The sequence below is a fragment of the Lissotriton vulgaris genome, chromosome 2_1, assembly GCF_964263255.1.
Source record: "Lissotriton vulgaris chromosome 2_1, aLisVul1.2, whole genome shotgun sequence".
Lineage (NCBI taxonomy): Eukaryota > Metazoa > Chordata > Amphibia > Caudata > Salamandridae > Lissotriton > Lissotriton vulgaris.
Window position 1 is genome coordinate 686,561,568 of NC_141687.1, and position 16,417 is coordinate 686,577,984.

Sequence of the window (16,417 nt, forward strand, 5' to 3'; positions counted from 1 at the left end):
GAGCTACTAATTTCTGTGTATGAGTTAGTTCCACATTGGGATTTCTATTTCACAAGCTCTTTGAATGAATGTTTGTTATTTGGGATGGGCGGAGAGAGTTAGGAAGGTCTAAGGAATTGTTATTTTGGGATACAATACACCCAGTTGTGGTTCTTTACCTAATTGTATTTATGCCAGTGCCAACTACTGATTCATTTTGTATCCGCACAATTGTTTAGGATGCAAGAATGTGCCCATTATTATAATTAATCTTAAAAATATAAGGCAACCAACAGAGAAAACCAACACAAATAAGGTGAAAGCAAGCCAATTAATATTGTTTCCATACCTGATTGCAAATATTATGTATTGCTTGGTCAGTTACATTCATTTTTAGCCAGGAGCCTGTGCATTTAGGAGATTGAGCTCATGCATTAAAAATTGCCACAACAGTATGTGTAATATATGTTAAATTAAATACTGTATTGAATTTGATTTACGTTTTGAATCCAGTTCTTCCATTTCTTTGCTTTACAAATTAAAATGAATTTCAGTTATTATAAAGAAACAAACATATTTTCCTTAAAATGCTATATATCTGTTTGTGCAAAGGAGAATCTGTTATGATCGCAATGCAAACTCTTGCCTCTGAAAGTGCTTCAGTGCTGCATATGGTAATAACAGGGTACACAACCTGGAGAATTGCAGAAAGACATCACAAATTTCTTATGTTGGTAAAAGAGAAAACATTTTCTTTAAATATGTACATATTTCCCAAAATAAAAATGTTTACCGTCTGTAACATTCATTTTGGTATTTGCTAGAAGTTGTTTAAGGGCACTCATCAAATTCCAAAGATTTGCGCTTGGGAAGATAGTCTTTTATAGCCAATTTCAACTTTAAAACGTTGATATATGTTGTGTGCAATTACCCATAATAAGAAAAATATTTATAATTTAATTTATAATTTAATGCAATTACCCATACTAAGAAAAATATTTATAATTTATTGGAACACATTGCAATCATGCAATAAGCTGTGGTCTTCTCAGGTCCATAGAATGCGTTGTGAAAACAATGAATCTATCATTCCAAGCAGCATACACGAGGGCGTGCACCTTCAGGAAGTGTAGATGGATACTAGAGTGTGTAAAAGAGTGCCCAGTGATATATTCTATCGTAATTGCTATATTGTCCATTTAGTAGCTTCTGATTATGTATTCAACACAGCATACACTGCTAATTCAATATTTCAATCTGATGTATGGACACTGACAACTATCCAAAGCTCAAATATTGGGTTGCTGGAGACTTGATAAATGTTCACTGCAGCTGTTGACCCGCTGGACCAAATGGTGCAAGGCAATGCACTATCATTGGGATTATCTGTGAGAACAAAAATAATACAATTAGAGGGTTTAGCCATGAACATAAATCCCAACTAACAAATCTCAGACCATCTATATTGAGTGATATATTTAATATATTTAGTATATTTGTATTAAAAGATAGACAATGTATCTATACTGTGGGACATAGCTTACATTTTCAGTTCATTTTCAAGCTCTCCCTAATCATCTCTGATAGTCATCATTCTGAATCCATCACTTTTGAGAGTGTTTGGCTTTGACACAATATATACATGTCTAGATCAGAACAAAAACATTATTTGGGAAACACAAGTGGTCTACAAAGTAAAAATAAAGGTTTACCTCAATTCTTTTTTTCTGATTTATATAGCAGAATATCCAAACTAAATTGCCCCAGCTGTTTGCACTGCTCATAAATTACAGTGAAGAAGGTCTCAGCAAGGGTTTCTGGTGCTGTCTTTTAGCCTACCAATTTTTGGGCTGCTCCCAGTCAGCATATCAACATAGGTTTTTGGTCGACTTAGGGTAACTAGTTCTAAGTGCTTTCAGTGAAGACGTTTTTCTAAAGATGTTGGGTGGATGTTGGTGAAGCACATTTCAGAGTAATAGGGTGTGGGCAGATATGATTTGTTACTTTGCTCTGTGTGTCGTTATTGACTAGTGACCAGGCTAAGTTGAACTACGATTCCAAGAAATTTGTAATGCAGTTGATCATGCTAAGCATATGAGGACATCATGGCTTGGTTATTGTAGGACAGCTGATGAAGGTGATCTGTAGTCTTATTTGTGATGTGAGTGGGGACATTGGGATCATGGAGTCACTTACTTTAGATTTGGAATGATGTGGCCACAGGAATGGTATACTGTAGTAGCAGGGAGGACAGACGTGCACCAGCTATGGCTGTAGGAAGACGGAGAGGCAGGTAGCAGAGGCATTTTCTGTGTTGGCAGATTTGGAGGGAAGTGCTTATGCTGAAATCTACCTGGTAGTCGAACCAAAGAGTTGTTCAGAAGTGCACTGGAGAAAGTGTTGAGATGATCAGTGTTGGAGGGCATGGAGCTTGATATTTTCACAATTTTCCTTGATTCAATTTCCTCCATACCTCAACCAGTTAACAGTCTGAACCAAGTGACCCTGAAGTCTGGTAACTTGCAGCAGTCACAAGGCCCTTAGGAGATGTGTAATGATTATAACAGGGTTTAACTACATTCCAACACAGGGGCTGGCAAGGCCATATCTGATCTGCATAGGAATTGGAGTCAACAGCACTTATCTCTGAAAACAGGTACATGGTGATGATGATAGTAGTGGAGTTGCTACACTGGAATAGGGTTCCCTAGTACTTATCTGAATGGGACAGAAGTCCTCAAAGTAAGAACAAACAGCAAAGTCATTATATAGTCATTTCACTGTTAAAAAGCCAGGTTTTGCATCCTTCAGAGAATAAGGCAAACAAATTAAATGAATTCCAGCATGTGGACAGGAAGGGGGGAGGGTGCGGGGGGCATAATGCTGCAGCCAGGACCTCATACTCTATACTCTGTCCTAGGCTTTTTTCTGTAACAGTTTTGATTTGGCGGACCGAGCCCTGTGCCAGTGGTGATTCAATTGCTGATTGGGGATAATGGCAATGCAAGAACATTCCCAAAATGCCATTTGGTAGTCTTAAACCGGTTTAGTCCTCTGTAATTGTATACCTCAACTATGTATAACTAGGCATAAGTAAACCCTTCGCGAGGGGCGGGCGGAAGTGGGATAATCAAGAAGTGGTTAGCCTTGGAAGTTAATGGACACCTGAACTGTTTTGGTGAAATCTGCATTTATTTCAAACATTCTAGGTCTGGAGTTAGAATTAGAATAGTAAATTCGGCTTCTTAGGGCCCACCATGCCCACTTCTGCCTTGACAGAACTATTCATGGCCCACAAATGCAGTCCGACACCAAGACCAGGTTTGTGAATGGGAAGTAAACGGAACTGGTTAAGGGGCATGGCACAAGAACAAAACTCAGTAATCAGAAGAACAAATTGGTTGAAAAAATATGAAAATAGGCCATCCATTTATTTACCATAGAAGCCATCTATGAGTGTCCAAACTCACCGTGGAGGAAAGGAGAAGGTAAAGCTAAAACAAAATCTAGGACCTAAAATGATTCATAAAAATATATTTGTTTATCATGCAATTCTTGGTCAATTCTGGTTTGCTATAAACAAGTCAGAGGGGGACCTTAAGGGTTGACACAGTATTGTGCCATCTTCAGTTCTTCTTTACAAATGCAAACAGGTTGCTCTGGCCTCAGCCTAAGATAATACAATCATTATCTTTGCACCAATGAGGATACTCAACCTCCCTGCTAATTTCAGGTTGTGAACTTATATGCAGCTGTGTCCCACTTTGTTGCTGAGCCACAACAGGCTCTTATATCCTAGTTGTTCCTGAACTATCTTTTTTTGACTTTTTGTACAGTTAATATCAACAGGCATCTCACATCTTGAGCTAAGACGTCTACTGGTGTAACTGATCTGGGGTATGGCAGTCTTTAGCTTCATGGTGTAATCCTCTGGTCTGAGTGTTGGTTGCTTCTCAGTACCGTGTGCCGCAGGATTGAAACTGGGTGCCCCATTTTCTGGAGAGCTGTGTATCACCATCTGCACTGACTCTGTTGTTTGTATATGGACTGGCACTTTTGTTTCTGGCTCTGTCTGGGTAACATGTTTACATGTGAGTGTCCGAGATAAATGTCTACGAGGGAACATGAGGGGTTCCAGGTTAGTAGTAGTGCTGACAAGCTCTAATAATTTGAATTTATTTTCAGAGTTTGCCTGGATAAACATTGAACTGGTTAACGGTGTATGGAACTTTCACTTGCTTTGTCTACAACTCTTGACAGACATCTCTTGCTGAAGACTCCAGATCATGTGGCTCTGTGCCTTTGTGATTTCTATCAGTTCAGAGACTGTTGTTTGACTTCTCAGTGAGCTGATAAGTGCACCAGTGGAGTCACTCACCACGTCATCATGATTTTCAACAGGAGGTAGATGGGATTGTTCCATGTAACATGGATATTCTGAGTGGGGACTTGCTGGTTGACGTTTCTGACCTGAGCATTTTCGAGGACAATAGAGATGATCCAGCAGGGTAAGGATCGCCCTAAAATTTGAAATAATATATACTAATGTATTTCTGTACTGCCATCTCCGAATGTCTGTGTAAACTCAAGGACCTGCCCATGGCTGCCAGCGTTGCATCTGGTATTTGGGGCAAAGAATTATGGGCTGCTCGGGTGAGAAACTCAACTTCATTGCCATAGATGAACATTGTTATTGTTCTCCTCCATGACCCATTACCTCCTTTGGGGCCTCCTTGAGGGCAGGATTTACCATCAGTGGCGTAGCTAGGCCTTTTGCCACCCGTGGCGGTCCCATCCTTAAGAGAGGGGGCGGGTGTGCCTGCGAACAAATCCTGTGTTTGCCACCCGGCACCGCCACAGGTAAAGAAGGGGATGGGGAGGCCCCCCTCCCTTGCTACGCCACTGCTGGCCACTGTTCTACAGTTATGCTTCAGTCTCTCTGGGTGTGTTCATCAAGGATTGGGGTCTATTTTTAGTATAGTGACAGGCCTGCCCGATTCCTCTAGTTTTTCAAGTTCCAGCCTCCTCCTTCACTCACCTTTGACCATAATGCCCTGTTGGGGGATAAGCCTATGCAGCAGGCATACTTTGTGTCCCTCTAAAGATACATTTAGAGATCTGTCACATTATCTGTTTTTGACCTTGTGTAACTGGTCCTTGGACCAGCACCATCTGAGACAAAACTGTTCCTCCAGGGTCTCTTGGCAATTTATGCAGCCCATACGCTCCTTCAGCGTTGTAAATCATAATGCCTTAACAAATAGCTGTTGCCTGAACAAATGAAGACCTATAGGGAAGTTTAAATCAGAGCAGGAGTAATACTGGAGGACTGCAGAAGCATTACATTAGATTAACGCCATGTTAAGGCAAGGTATGCAGGAACAATAAACAAACAGAAATGAGCAGACTGGCCCAGTAGGCAACGTTGTCACTGTACATGAGACACTATGTCTGTTTCTCCCCCCACAAATGCTACTTCCCCAACCCCTGAATGGACTAAAATACCCCAAGGTCAACTCCACCCGTGCTGCAAAGAGGGGGGGGGTGACACTGATGGACTCCACCTGGCTTCAGTGGGCAGCTCTAGCACTTCTCTCTCTAAAATCCACTATCCTCTCTGATGTGTTTACGGCGCAGAGTAGGTTGAGGGTTATAGGCTTGATGAGTAAGTGCAGTTCGGTGGTAACTGGCGGGTTGTTGCTGTGGCTGAGAGGGCAGAAGAAAGACCATCGAGAGTCGGCTACCAATGGACAATGAGTGACTAGGACTGACTGATGAGCACAAGGTGAAGAATGCACTTGATGCTGTGCAGATAGCCTCCACTGGCCCTTCAGCTCTTCTCACTTTCTGGGCATGTCTAACATGATGCAGCCTACCAAGGACATTAACCTCTAATATTTCTAACAGTAAACAATGCTGCAGTAATTTGTCTAGTGGCGATCGCCACAGTTTCAATATCAATGTATTGCCATTGATAAAGTGTTGCAAGGATGTATTGTCAACAGTGAAGTGGGGAAATTCCCAGAGGAACAAATTATTGAGAGGTTTAATTGTGAGGAGTTGATGCAATTATCTCCATTAACTTACCTTTATTTTGTATTTCGCTGGGGAGTTCCTGACTGACACTCTTAAACACACAACATGTGTCTGAACTGGAGGGTGTGAGGCATCGAATCACTTTCAGATTAATAAATGTGTCATCCGGAGCAATAATATTCAATTGACATCTGTAAAGCAACATTTTATATCAGCAACTGAAATGTAATTCTCATGCCTGTATCACATTCCTTTTTTTTTAGGTTTGACTTAAAAAACAGCATTTTTTCCCAAAAATGAATACAAAAATACAAACATAAAGAAGCTTTTAGTCAAATTTCTTTCCTCATTGGTCTGTTAAAATGTCTCTCAAATAATGCTCTCTCCCACTGCAGCACAAATTATAGATCAATAGACCAGCACACTCCAGCCATTGGATACTTTCACTTTCAGTGACTGCCTTTTTTATATTGGTAGTGTAGCACTTTCCGTTGTACTCCTCTGTAAGAACTTGTGTTGGTAGCAGAATGCAACAAGGTGTCCATCTACATTGTACTAGTCTTCTGTTGGTAGTATAGTGCAACATGTATACATACACCTAAAAATATTTACCCGGGTTTATGACTTTTTAGATACTTGTACTGCAGAGTGACTGCTATTCCCTATATATAGTAGAGGTTCACCAGCTATTTCTATTACACTCAAGACATTTATTGAAGGTTGCAGTGTCAACTCACCATTATTTGCCAGCGTTGGTATACTGATTTAGCCTTTAGAAAAATGAACTCATGGCATTAGAGTAGCAAGAGTTTATATGCAAATTAATAGGTTGAACCCACACCCCCTCAGCTTTGAGAATGACATTTCAAACAATTGTATGTGACCTGAGAGGGCCCTAAGGAATGACTTGAGGAACCACAGCAGCTTTGCAACCCTTGCAATTCTCTCTAATACACTGGTGTTGCAGGTACATTCATTCATTTTGTGACAATATTCCAAGATGTTAGAATCACCCTGGAATAGTTGAGCAGTTGCTATTCCCCATTAGGGTGCACATCCCAATTCCTTAAAGCAACAAAAGGACTAATTTAATGGTGGAAGTCAGCTCACAGTAAATGTGATCTTGCAGAAGTTAAAACTTCGACCAGGCGTGAAGCAGTGCAGTATGTATTTGCTTTGGGTTGTGCGAAGACTTATTTCTCCTTGTCTAACGATGACAAAAGCAAATTTAAAAAATCCTTCTGCAGTTCAATACAAAGAAAAATATTTGCCTTTACAATCCATGAAATGAATGAGATAAATAATTAAATGGGTGATGACAGAGTCTGCTTTTTAAGATATAACATAGTTCCTCATGTAGCTCTACAAAAAAGCAAAAGGACACATCTAAGCCAATAGAAAGGCGTAAGAATAAAAAGCAACTGTATGATGATCCAATATATGTTTAACAATGTCTTAAGCCAACACTGGAAGAAGGTTGACCAGAAGCCACGTTCTATATGTATGGAGTATGTATTGAATACAATATGTTTAACAAAATGGTACAAGCACCATTATATGCCAAACATACCACTGGTGCAAGCATCATTGCACATGAAACCTTAAAACATACCTAAATTCTCATTCATTTATTAAATATATAATGGCATCCAAAATTGCTATATAAAAGACACAGGTGAGGCCAGCTCTATTGGTATGACAATGCTTTTTTTACGGTGTAGATCAAACAAAGAAAGAGCATCTGCTGAGTATGTGATCGAATGTGCAAAGGTAATCGAGAATGGCCTGCTCTGTTCTAGAATTTCAGACTAACTGCAGGCTTAAGTAATGCGATACATATAGATTATTTACATATAAATTTGTTTTACATGAATATACTGACAATTAGACAGGGCATACGTTAGTTAACTCCTAGTAATCATTAAAATAATGAGTGTGAAAGTGGACTGTGTACATTTACAGCTATCCTTGGAGAATGACATGCACAAGCAGCCCATTTACTCAACAGACTCCAATGGTGTGTTCAAAGTGTAAGCATTTGACCAATAAAAAACAAACAAGTGGCATAGAAACATAATGGTTCCTATTCCAAATAGCAAAGTTAGAATTATCTAAGGGGCAATGCCAAGAAGCAAAAAGAAAGCACAAAAAGAAATATGAACATTGGCGAAAAATGGACAGTGGCCAAAGGTATTTAGGAAACCATGACTTCCTATGTCCAAAAGCGTAGAGAAAAGTAAGCAGCAACAAACACATGGCCATAACATCAGTCCAAAAGTAGCTGAAAGTACAAACCATCTAAAGATCATAAGTTTTGAAAAAGAAACAGGTTTAAGTAAAATATATAAAGCAAGATCATGTATAAAAAAAGAAATCTCCCTACATCCCCAAAAATATTTTTGATGTGTTTGTAATCAAACAAGAGTGACACGATGTAAGCCAACACACGATAGAAGTAGCAAAGTTACTGTGAAAAACGTTGTTTAAAGGTTGAGGAGGGAGCCCTACGCAAGAAGAAACCACGATCCTTGTCAGAGTGAGGCACATGGAAACCCCAAATTAACCTGTGCCTAACCCTCTGGTAGCTTGGAACAGATCAGTCAGGCTTAACTTAGAGATAATGTGTAATGTATTTGTGCAGCACTTCAAACATTAATAAAGTGGAAACACAACACATGGCAAACATCACATCAATTAAGAAAAACAGAGTAAAATGTGATAAATAAATCAAGACTAAAGTGACAAAAATCCAATGAATAGGACCGTAGGTATGCAATTTTAAGGTTTTCAGTGAAAACACTGCCAAAATGCCCAAAGCACGACTCATGGCTATCTGGTGGTGGTAGACCAGGAGAAAGTCACAAGTTAAGCAGAGGTGGTTTTCGAATATTTCACGGTTATGTCTTGTAAAACATTGTAAAAGGATATACTGAATTACATAAAGTATGGATTTCTAATGCAGTTATGAATAACTATCACAAAATGTAACTAGATTGCTGAATAATTAATACACACTGTAGAAGAGCTATTCTTCATAGCAAGAGCCCTTATAACAAAAATACATACAGAAGATCCCTGAAGTCACAAAAATCACCTGATTCAGGGCCGGCTTCAGACTCTACAGCTCTGCTACAGACTTACGCAGGCTGCACACTACATGGTCCACATCAACCATTTGCTGCTCATTTTCAAGCTTTTTCCTAACTCTATTCCATTCCTCCTCTTTAACGTCTTGAGGGCCAATAATGGACACCAAGTAATTGTACTGCTCATTACCTTAAGCCATTGGGCGAAATACTGGGATTGGTGACAAACTTAATTTCTCCTGCTTCTACTGTCACGACATCCTCACAGTCTGAATGAAAACGAACTGTGTTTGTTCCATCTGAAATGCTGTCCGCTGACAGAGAAGTAACTCCATTTCCTAAATAAGAAAAGAAATAAAGTAAGGAAAAAATATAGCCTTGCTGATCCTGAAGTTAAAACAGTCTGTTTAAAATCAAAGTCTATAATAGAGAGGCTACTGACTAGTGGTTAAGGAATTCGTAGTTTAGGCAGTTGTTGTTCAATCATACAACCTTAACAACGAAGGTTTAATTATGACTTACCTGAACAGCGAAGCCCAAACAACGACTCTCCTAAGCCACGACTTTTCTTGAAAAACGAAGCCCGAACAACGAGTACTGTACAATGCGTGGCACGTCACTCCTCTCCGCCCCCCCACCCCTCATCGACCCTTGGAATCATCCTTTCGGCAGTACAGAGGACTGCCAAGGCCTGACATTGCGTACTCTTCGCCCCCTGGAACAATGCGTGGCAGGTCACTCCTCTATGCCCCTCACCCCTCCTCAAGCCTTGGAATTTGCTTTCACCAACTAGCACCACTTAATTATCTTCCACGTAATACATTGAAACCAGGGGCAAAACACCCCTGCACAATTTAATGCAGATTAAAACAAGCCATACTACACGGCAAATTATGGAATCCAATCGAAGAGGCAGAAGAAACTTTAGTAGCCATCGCACAGAAACAAGTTATCATTATGAAAAAGCACTTTTTTTCTTCATTATTCCGCAACTCACATAATTATTTTGTGTAGAATAGCAATGACGTCATGCTGATTAAAGCGCTTAATAACCCAAAGCCACTTGGTTCAATTTGGTAGTTTTTCTTCATAAGAAAGTCATAGATATTTTACTCAGTCATTGTCTTTTTGAACCCATTACTCTTAAGTGCTTGGTCTTCAAATTTTTATTTGACAGACACACACTGTTTCTATATAAAAAGTAACAATGTTATCGGTTCTTCAACTACGATCTCAACCCTCATTAAAATGTTGATAAATCTTGTTTTTTCTCTGTTAGATACAATGTAGCTCAAGAACAGTCAACATGGCACTGGATGGTGAATGTGACTTACAATTCCAAACTTCAATAATTCATTCTCATAGCGTGGAATATAACCGTTTTCACAACATTGATGTTGGAGTACTGAAATGCAGGACAATATTCAAGCATGCATGTCAACAGATATCAACAACTGGGTTCCTAAAAAGTGCACAGGACTAAACCACGTAGAACTATATGTCACTTGAATCTAGTTTGTATAAACTAATATTTTTCGTGGTTTAGGAACTCGTTGTTAACAATGTAGTTGTTTGGCATTGCTCGTTAATTTATATGTATATCCAACTACCAGGCCTATGCATTGCTGTAACTTATGCCCAGCTGAACTCTAAGCATGCCTAGATGGCCCTGAACACCGCATTGACTCATAGTGGGCAATCCTTACAAAACATGGTCCTCAGTCTGGTTGCCCGGGTTCACTGCATGAGTTTATAAACTTTAGAACGCATGTCCACTTCGTGGTTAAGGAATTCGTGGTTTAGGCAGTAGTTGTTCAATCATACAACCTTTTTAGTAAAGAAGGCATGATCATATGCAGGGGAAGGTATTTGTAATTATTCACAGGAACACCACCATTAGCATTGCTTTTCATGCAGCAACTGGTATTGCGGAACACTCACAAAATGGTCCAGAACCCTATTACCACATTCCATTGACTTAGCTATCCACACTTCATCTCAAGAAACTATAGCAATTTAAAATGTCATAAAATTGACTGGACAAGTAAGTTCTAAGAAATAAGATTGAAGCTAGATTACGAGAACAGCTAGGCCTTGCATAGAGATCCCGAGTAGGAAAAAAGAGTGACCGCGGCCGTGCAGCCGGTAGTGCGGGGCTACCGTCACTGGGACCTGACGGCCCTAGGGTGGATGGATTGTCAGATCAAAGGTTTATGACAGCTGAGGTTTCACCTCCGGTGCTTCTCCTTACCCTGAATAAAAAGGGGAACTGCAGGATTGGCACAGCGGTAGCACCGATGATTAAATGACCACCTTCAGTTTTTTAAATGTATATCCAACTAACAGGCCTATGCATTGCTGCAACTTATGCACAGCTGTACTCTTTGCATGCCTAGATGGCCCTGAATTCCGCATTGACTCATAGTGGGCAATCCTTACAAAACATGGTCCTCAGTCTGGTTGCCCGGGTTCACTGCATCTATACTACTATTATAAAGGAAGAACTTTGAGGCTTTGAGGCGGGTAAACTCGGGAACCACAGCGCCAATCCACACACCCGATACATTGTTGGAATCCTCAGGGTGTGCAGATGGACATAGGCTATATAAATTTAAAAAATACGTTATATTTAAAAAATTTACATTAAAAAAAAGTAGTCCCCTTGAAGTAGCGCTGGCCGCGACCTGCGTGCTGACGTCGTCCAGGAGCGCGAGGAACGCAAGGAGGAGCGGCGGACATGGCGCGGGGGAGGAGCACTGATGAGCGGCACACAGGCGGTGAGCAACAGCAGACCGGCGGAGCGGCGAGGAGCACTGAACTGAGGAGTGGCGGCTGAGAGGCGGACATGGCGCGAGGGAGGAACACTGACGAACGGCACACAGGCGGTGAGCAGCAGCAGACCGGTGGAGCGGCTAGGAGCACTGAACTGAGGAGCGGCGGCTGAGCGGCAGACATGGCGCGGGGAGGAGCACTGATGAGCAGCACACAGGTGGTGAGCAGCAGCGGACCGGTGGAGCGGCGAGGAGCACTGAACTGAGGAGCGGCGTTTGAGGTAAGGCTCCGGGGGACAATGTCGGGGCAGGCGGGGTCCGGGGCACATGGGGGACAGGGGACGGGGAGTTACAACAAAAAGGTGTCGGGGGACAATGTCAGGGCAGGCGGGGGTCGGGACAGGCGGGGGACCCTCTGGCATAATTGTGCTTAAGCTCCCGACTCCCGCCGGCCGCTCCATACTCTGTGAACTCCTACTCTTATCCCTGCAAACTCTGCTCATCCTCGCCTCCCTGCAAACAGAGCGCCAGAGTCCACTTACCCAGAAAGCTCCCCAGTGCCTCAGGCCCAGCTGCTGGCCATCACTGCAACACTGGGCCTCTGGCATAATTGTGTGAGGTAAGCCTCCGGAGGACAATGTCAGGGCAGGTGGGGGTTGGAGCAGCCGGGGGACGGGGCGGACGGTGGCCCGGGTTGATGGCCAATGTCGGGGCAGGCGGGGGTCGGGAAAGCCCGATTGCTCCCGGACAAGGTCGGGACGGGCTGCTAGTGAGTTTATAAACTTTAGAACGCATGTCCGCTTGCAGTATAGGATCTGTAAGTGCCTTTTTAACCAAATAGAAAAAGGTAACCAAATTATTGACGTCTGTTAATCAGTTGCTAATTAACGAAACTTCATGTACTCTGAACTACTTTACTTTTTTTACGTTTTCAACCAGTCACAAAAAAAAAGTCTGTTTTTTTCATAGGTGCGCAAGTGCTGTATTACAAAAGACTGGAGTGAAATAAATAATGTAACACACCCTTGTAGAAATAACATTAGACAAAGGTGTCACTTTGAGAAGCATCATCTCCCAACTAATCTTGGAGGCAGCAGTTTATTCTCATGAAATATGTATCAAAAATAGGCAATAACAAACTAATCGGAAAGAATGATAAGTTTTTTAAAACCAACTTCATTACTGTTTTGCCTTTAAGATCTTGATGTCATGATGCCTTTTGTTTGTCCAAAATTGAACCAGAGTCTAGGGGTGTTCTCTTGAAGATTGGTCAACAGCAAGAGAATGACAGACCCCCTTCACAGAAGGGGGTTCCGCCAAGCAGGTAGGACTCTCGGAATAGGGTGGAGGGTCGAGTTTCCAGCTCGGACAGGCCAATGCTTCGACTGATCTAGCAGACCAGTGCTCCATTCCCCAGGGTCTAAAAGAGCCCCTTAGTTCTGAGATGAATAATTCGCAAGGAGTACACATGTACCACCCATTCAAGGTAAGAAGAAAACAATTCTGTAATGTTTCGGCAGGAAACATGGAACTATCCCAGCCTTGTAAAGAGGCACTCTGTTTGGACAGAAAAATTGTTAAATCTGACCATCTATCAAGGGGGCAATAATATCACATTGGGGGAAACATAGCGGCAGCTAGTTGAGCTGCTGCAGCGCTCTGGATAAGGGCTCTCGCAATGCTTCATCTTTAACTGATGCCAGAGGAAGCCAGAGGTTTTTATTATGATTACAGGCTGAATATTTGGTGCAGAGTGACTTTACAGTCCGAGTTTTTGACAAGAAAATGTGGTAAATTCCTACCTCGGCGTTTCGGTGTCAGGGGAGTCAGCGTCTACCAAATCGGTGTGTTCGTGGTTCCCGCCCTACTTTGTAGCTCTGTCTCTTCGTCTTTCATGTGTTTCGCAGCAGCTGTGCTCCTCTCGCCAGGGTTGCTGAGCTGGGGGTCGGCCGCCCTGGAGCCCCGCAGAGTGCGTAGGCTCCGGAGCCTCCTCCGGGTTACGCGAGGCAGCAGCATCAGCAGTAATAGCAGTGCTAGTGCTTCCGGGCTCGGCGGTGGAGACATTGCAGGCAAGACGCAGGCTAAAATCGCAGATACACCCGACTATCGGAGGAGCAGAATCAGGAGAGCGTTGAGACTTCGGGAGACACGACAGACACGGCATCAAGTTCCCCATTAGGGGAGGGGATAGCAGCCATCCCGGTGTCAAGGGCAGCGCAGAAAAGAGGAAGGCAGGGGGCCAGGGCGCAAAATAGAAGGGGAGAGGTGAGAGGAGAAAAGGGCCTCTCGCTAGATACAATTAGAAATACAACTAGAAATACAAGGGCTCAGACTCAAGGTCTGAGTCATAGCTCTAGTAGGTCTAGCAGCATCAGCAAGAAAGTTAATGTCTCTACATTTTTGTATGGGGAGGTAAAAGCTAAACGCGCTAAAGGGCACAAGTCAGCAAAAGTAGTTAAATCAGCTGCCGCCATTGGCTCAAAACTAACTCCCTCGATAAGATCTTATTTCAAAGTTGTGCCACAAGTTCTTGATTTAGCAAAAGAAAGCGCTGCACGTAAGGCACCCCTTGGGCAAATCCCCCTCCACTCTCTCTTTTCTTTCCCTGTTATTGGCACTATGGATCTGGTGGGAGCCTCATCAGGGGAGGATTTTGGTTGTGGGATCCTGAGCAGTGTAGGAGCAGAAGGTTTAGAGGCTGCAACAAAAGATACGGTAGATAGAGGATTATCAGATGAGCCCTCTTTAGAGCTACATCAAACAACAGAGGTATTGGAGCAGGGAGTGGTTCTGCAGGGAGGCACGGCTGAAATGATAAGTACCTCTTAGGTTTAGCAGAGCGGAGGGGCAACTGCCGCCTCCTTGGAAACTATGTTTTCATCCCTCTCAATGGATATATAAAGGGGATTCGAAATTTCTACTGCTAATCAGACAGAAATTAGAAATTTTAGGAATCCTTGGAGAATAAACTTAATGGACTCACTGCAAGGACGGCGGCGCTAGAAGACACTATGGCGGGTCTCTCTCTTCATCTCGACAAGGCCAAGGCTGATGTTATCAATTTAAAAAAAGAGGATCTTGCTATGTCCAAAAGAATGGCGGTTTTGGAAAATAATGCGCGTCGTAATAACCTCAGAATCCTTAATATTCCGGAAGGGAGTGAGGGCACCGACTTTCAGCAATATGTTGTCTTGCTTTTAAAGGACTCTCAGGGGCTCGAACAGTCAGCAGATGATCTAACTAAGCATGGGCCAATTTTGCGAATCTCGCGTTCGCGAATTTTGCGGATTTGCGAACTCGCAATCCGCAAAATCCGCGAATTCTCGCGTATTTGCGTATTTTTTTTTTGTGTGTTTGCGTGGGTTTCTGCCAGTTCGCGGGGGTTTTGTACAATGTCGCAAATTGCGAACTTACCTGTCGGGTCGCAAGTTTCGCGAACTTGTTGTTTCTACGTGTCCAGCCTGTTTGGGACACTCTTCTTCATCACTGCCACTCTCTGTCACCACTGCCACTCTCTGACTACTCATGCCACCCTCTGGCCCACCCATGCCACCCTCTGTTTCATCACAGCACCCTCTGGTTGTCCAGTCAGTGTACATTATTGTGGCAACGCAAGCACACCTTCCCTGCCTCAAGTGACTTGAATGAATTTGGGGCTGATTAATGTGTCACAGAATATTTTTTTAGCTGGCACCTGCTTCCTTAGTGCTTCCTGATTAGTGATCTTTTGCACTTGCTAAGTGCTTTCATTGTTGCAAAATTAGTTACAACACCTGCCTTGCCCCAACTGACAATAATGAATTAGGGGCTGATTAATGGATTTGAACTTCCAGACTGGCTCCTGCTTGTCTCCCTTAGCTGTAATTCAGGACCTTTGTGGCATATGTGTAACTATTCTGAGGTTCAGAGCAGGGTCACATAATAGTTGCAACTGGCAACTGAACTCTGCAGGGGCCCCTCAGGAAGCACTACAGGAAATGGCTACTAATGATGAGCCTGAACTTTTGAACCTGGTAAGTAGTTTCAGTTTTGCTAAGATCGTATTTCTGCAATTTTGCACTTATTCGCGGGGCGCGAAGTTGTACTGGGAAGCCGCGAACTCACGCGAACAGTGCGAGCAAAATCCGCTGCTCGCCGATTTGCGGATTTTGCGGGAGATTCGCAAATCTCGCGGATTGCGAATTTACCAAAAGTCCGCAAAATCCGCAAGCGAAACAGATTTTCCGCCCATGCTTAGATCTAACTACTGACATTCAAAGAATTCACAGGGACCCCTTTAGGAAGAACCCACAAAGAACAAAACCCAGGAAAATTCTAGTCAACTTCCTCACTTATTCCATTAAAGAGTTTATCCTTAATCAAGCCCTAAAACAGAAATCTTGGAGTGGCAAGGGGTTTACCTTTCAGATAAGGTCAGATCTATCTAGAATGACCATCGATAAACAATGGGAGTTGGGGGAGATTAGACACCTTTAGAAAACTAGAGGCGGTTGTTCATCTTAAGTTTCCAGCTGCACTACAAATAATGTATAACAATAAGATGTA

At 42.6% G+C, this 16,417-nt stretch overlaps 1 protein-coding gene across 2 annotated transcripts in view; it reads right to left on the reverse strand.

Annotated features, from left to right (window-relative positions):
* Positions 1 to 314: 314 nt before the first annotated feature.
* OVCH2 (ovochymase 2) overlaps positions 315 to 16,417 on the reverse strand; it is a 1,017,769-nt gene continuing 1,001,666 nt past the window's right edge. Inside the window, exons 21-23 of one of the 2 annotated variants that reach the window (XM_086955909.1) lie at positions 9,292 to 9,439; positions 6,067 to 6,206; positions 315 to 1,365 (exon numbers count right to left, since the gene is read on the reverse strand). In XM_086955909.1, coding sequence (XP_086812035.1) covers positions 1,232 to 1,365; positions 6,067 to 6,206; positions 9,292 to 9,439 — 422 coding nt within the window. In that variant the 3' untranslated portion in view covers positions 315 to 1,231. The remainder of the gene's footprint in view (positions 1,366 to 6,066; positions 6,207 to 9,291; positions 9,440 to 16,417) is intronic. The other variant, XM_086955910.1, reaches the window with a different exon arrangement.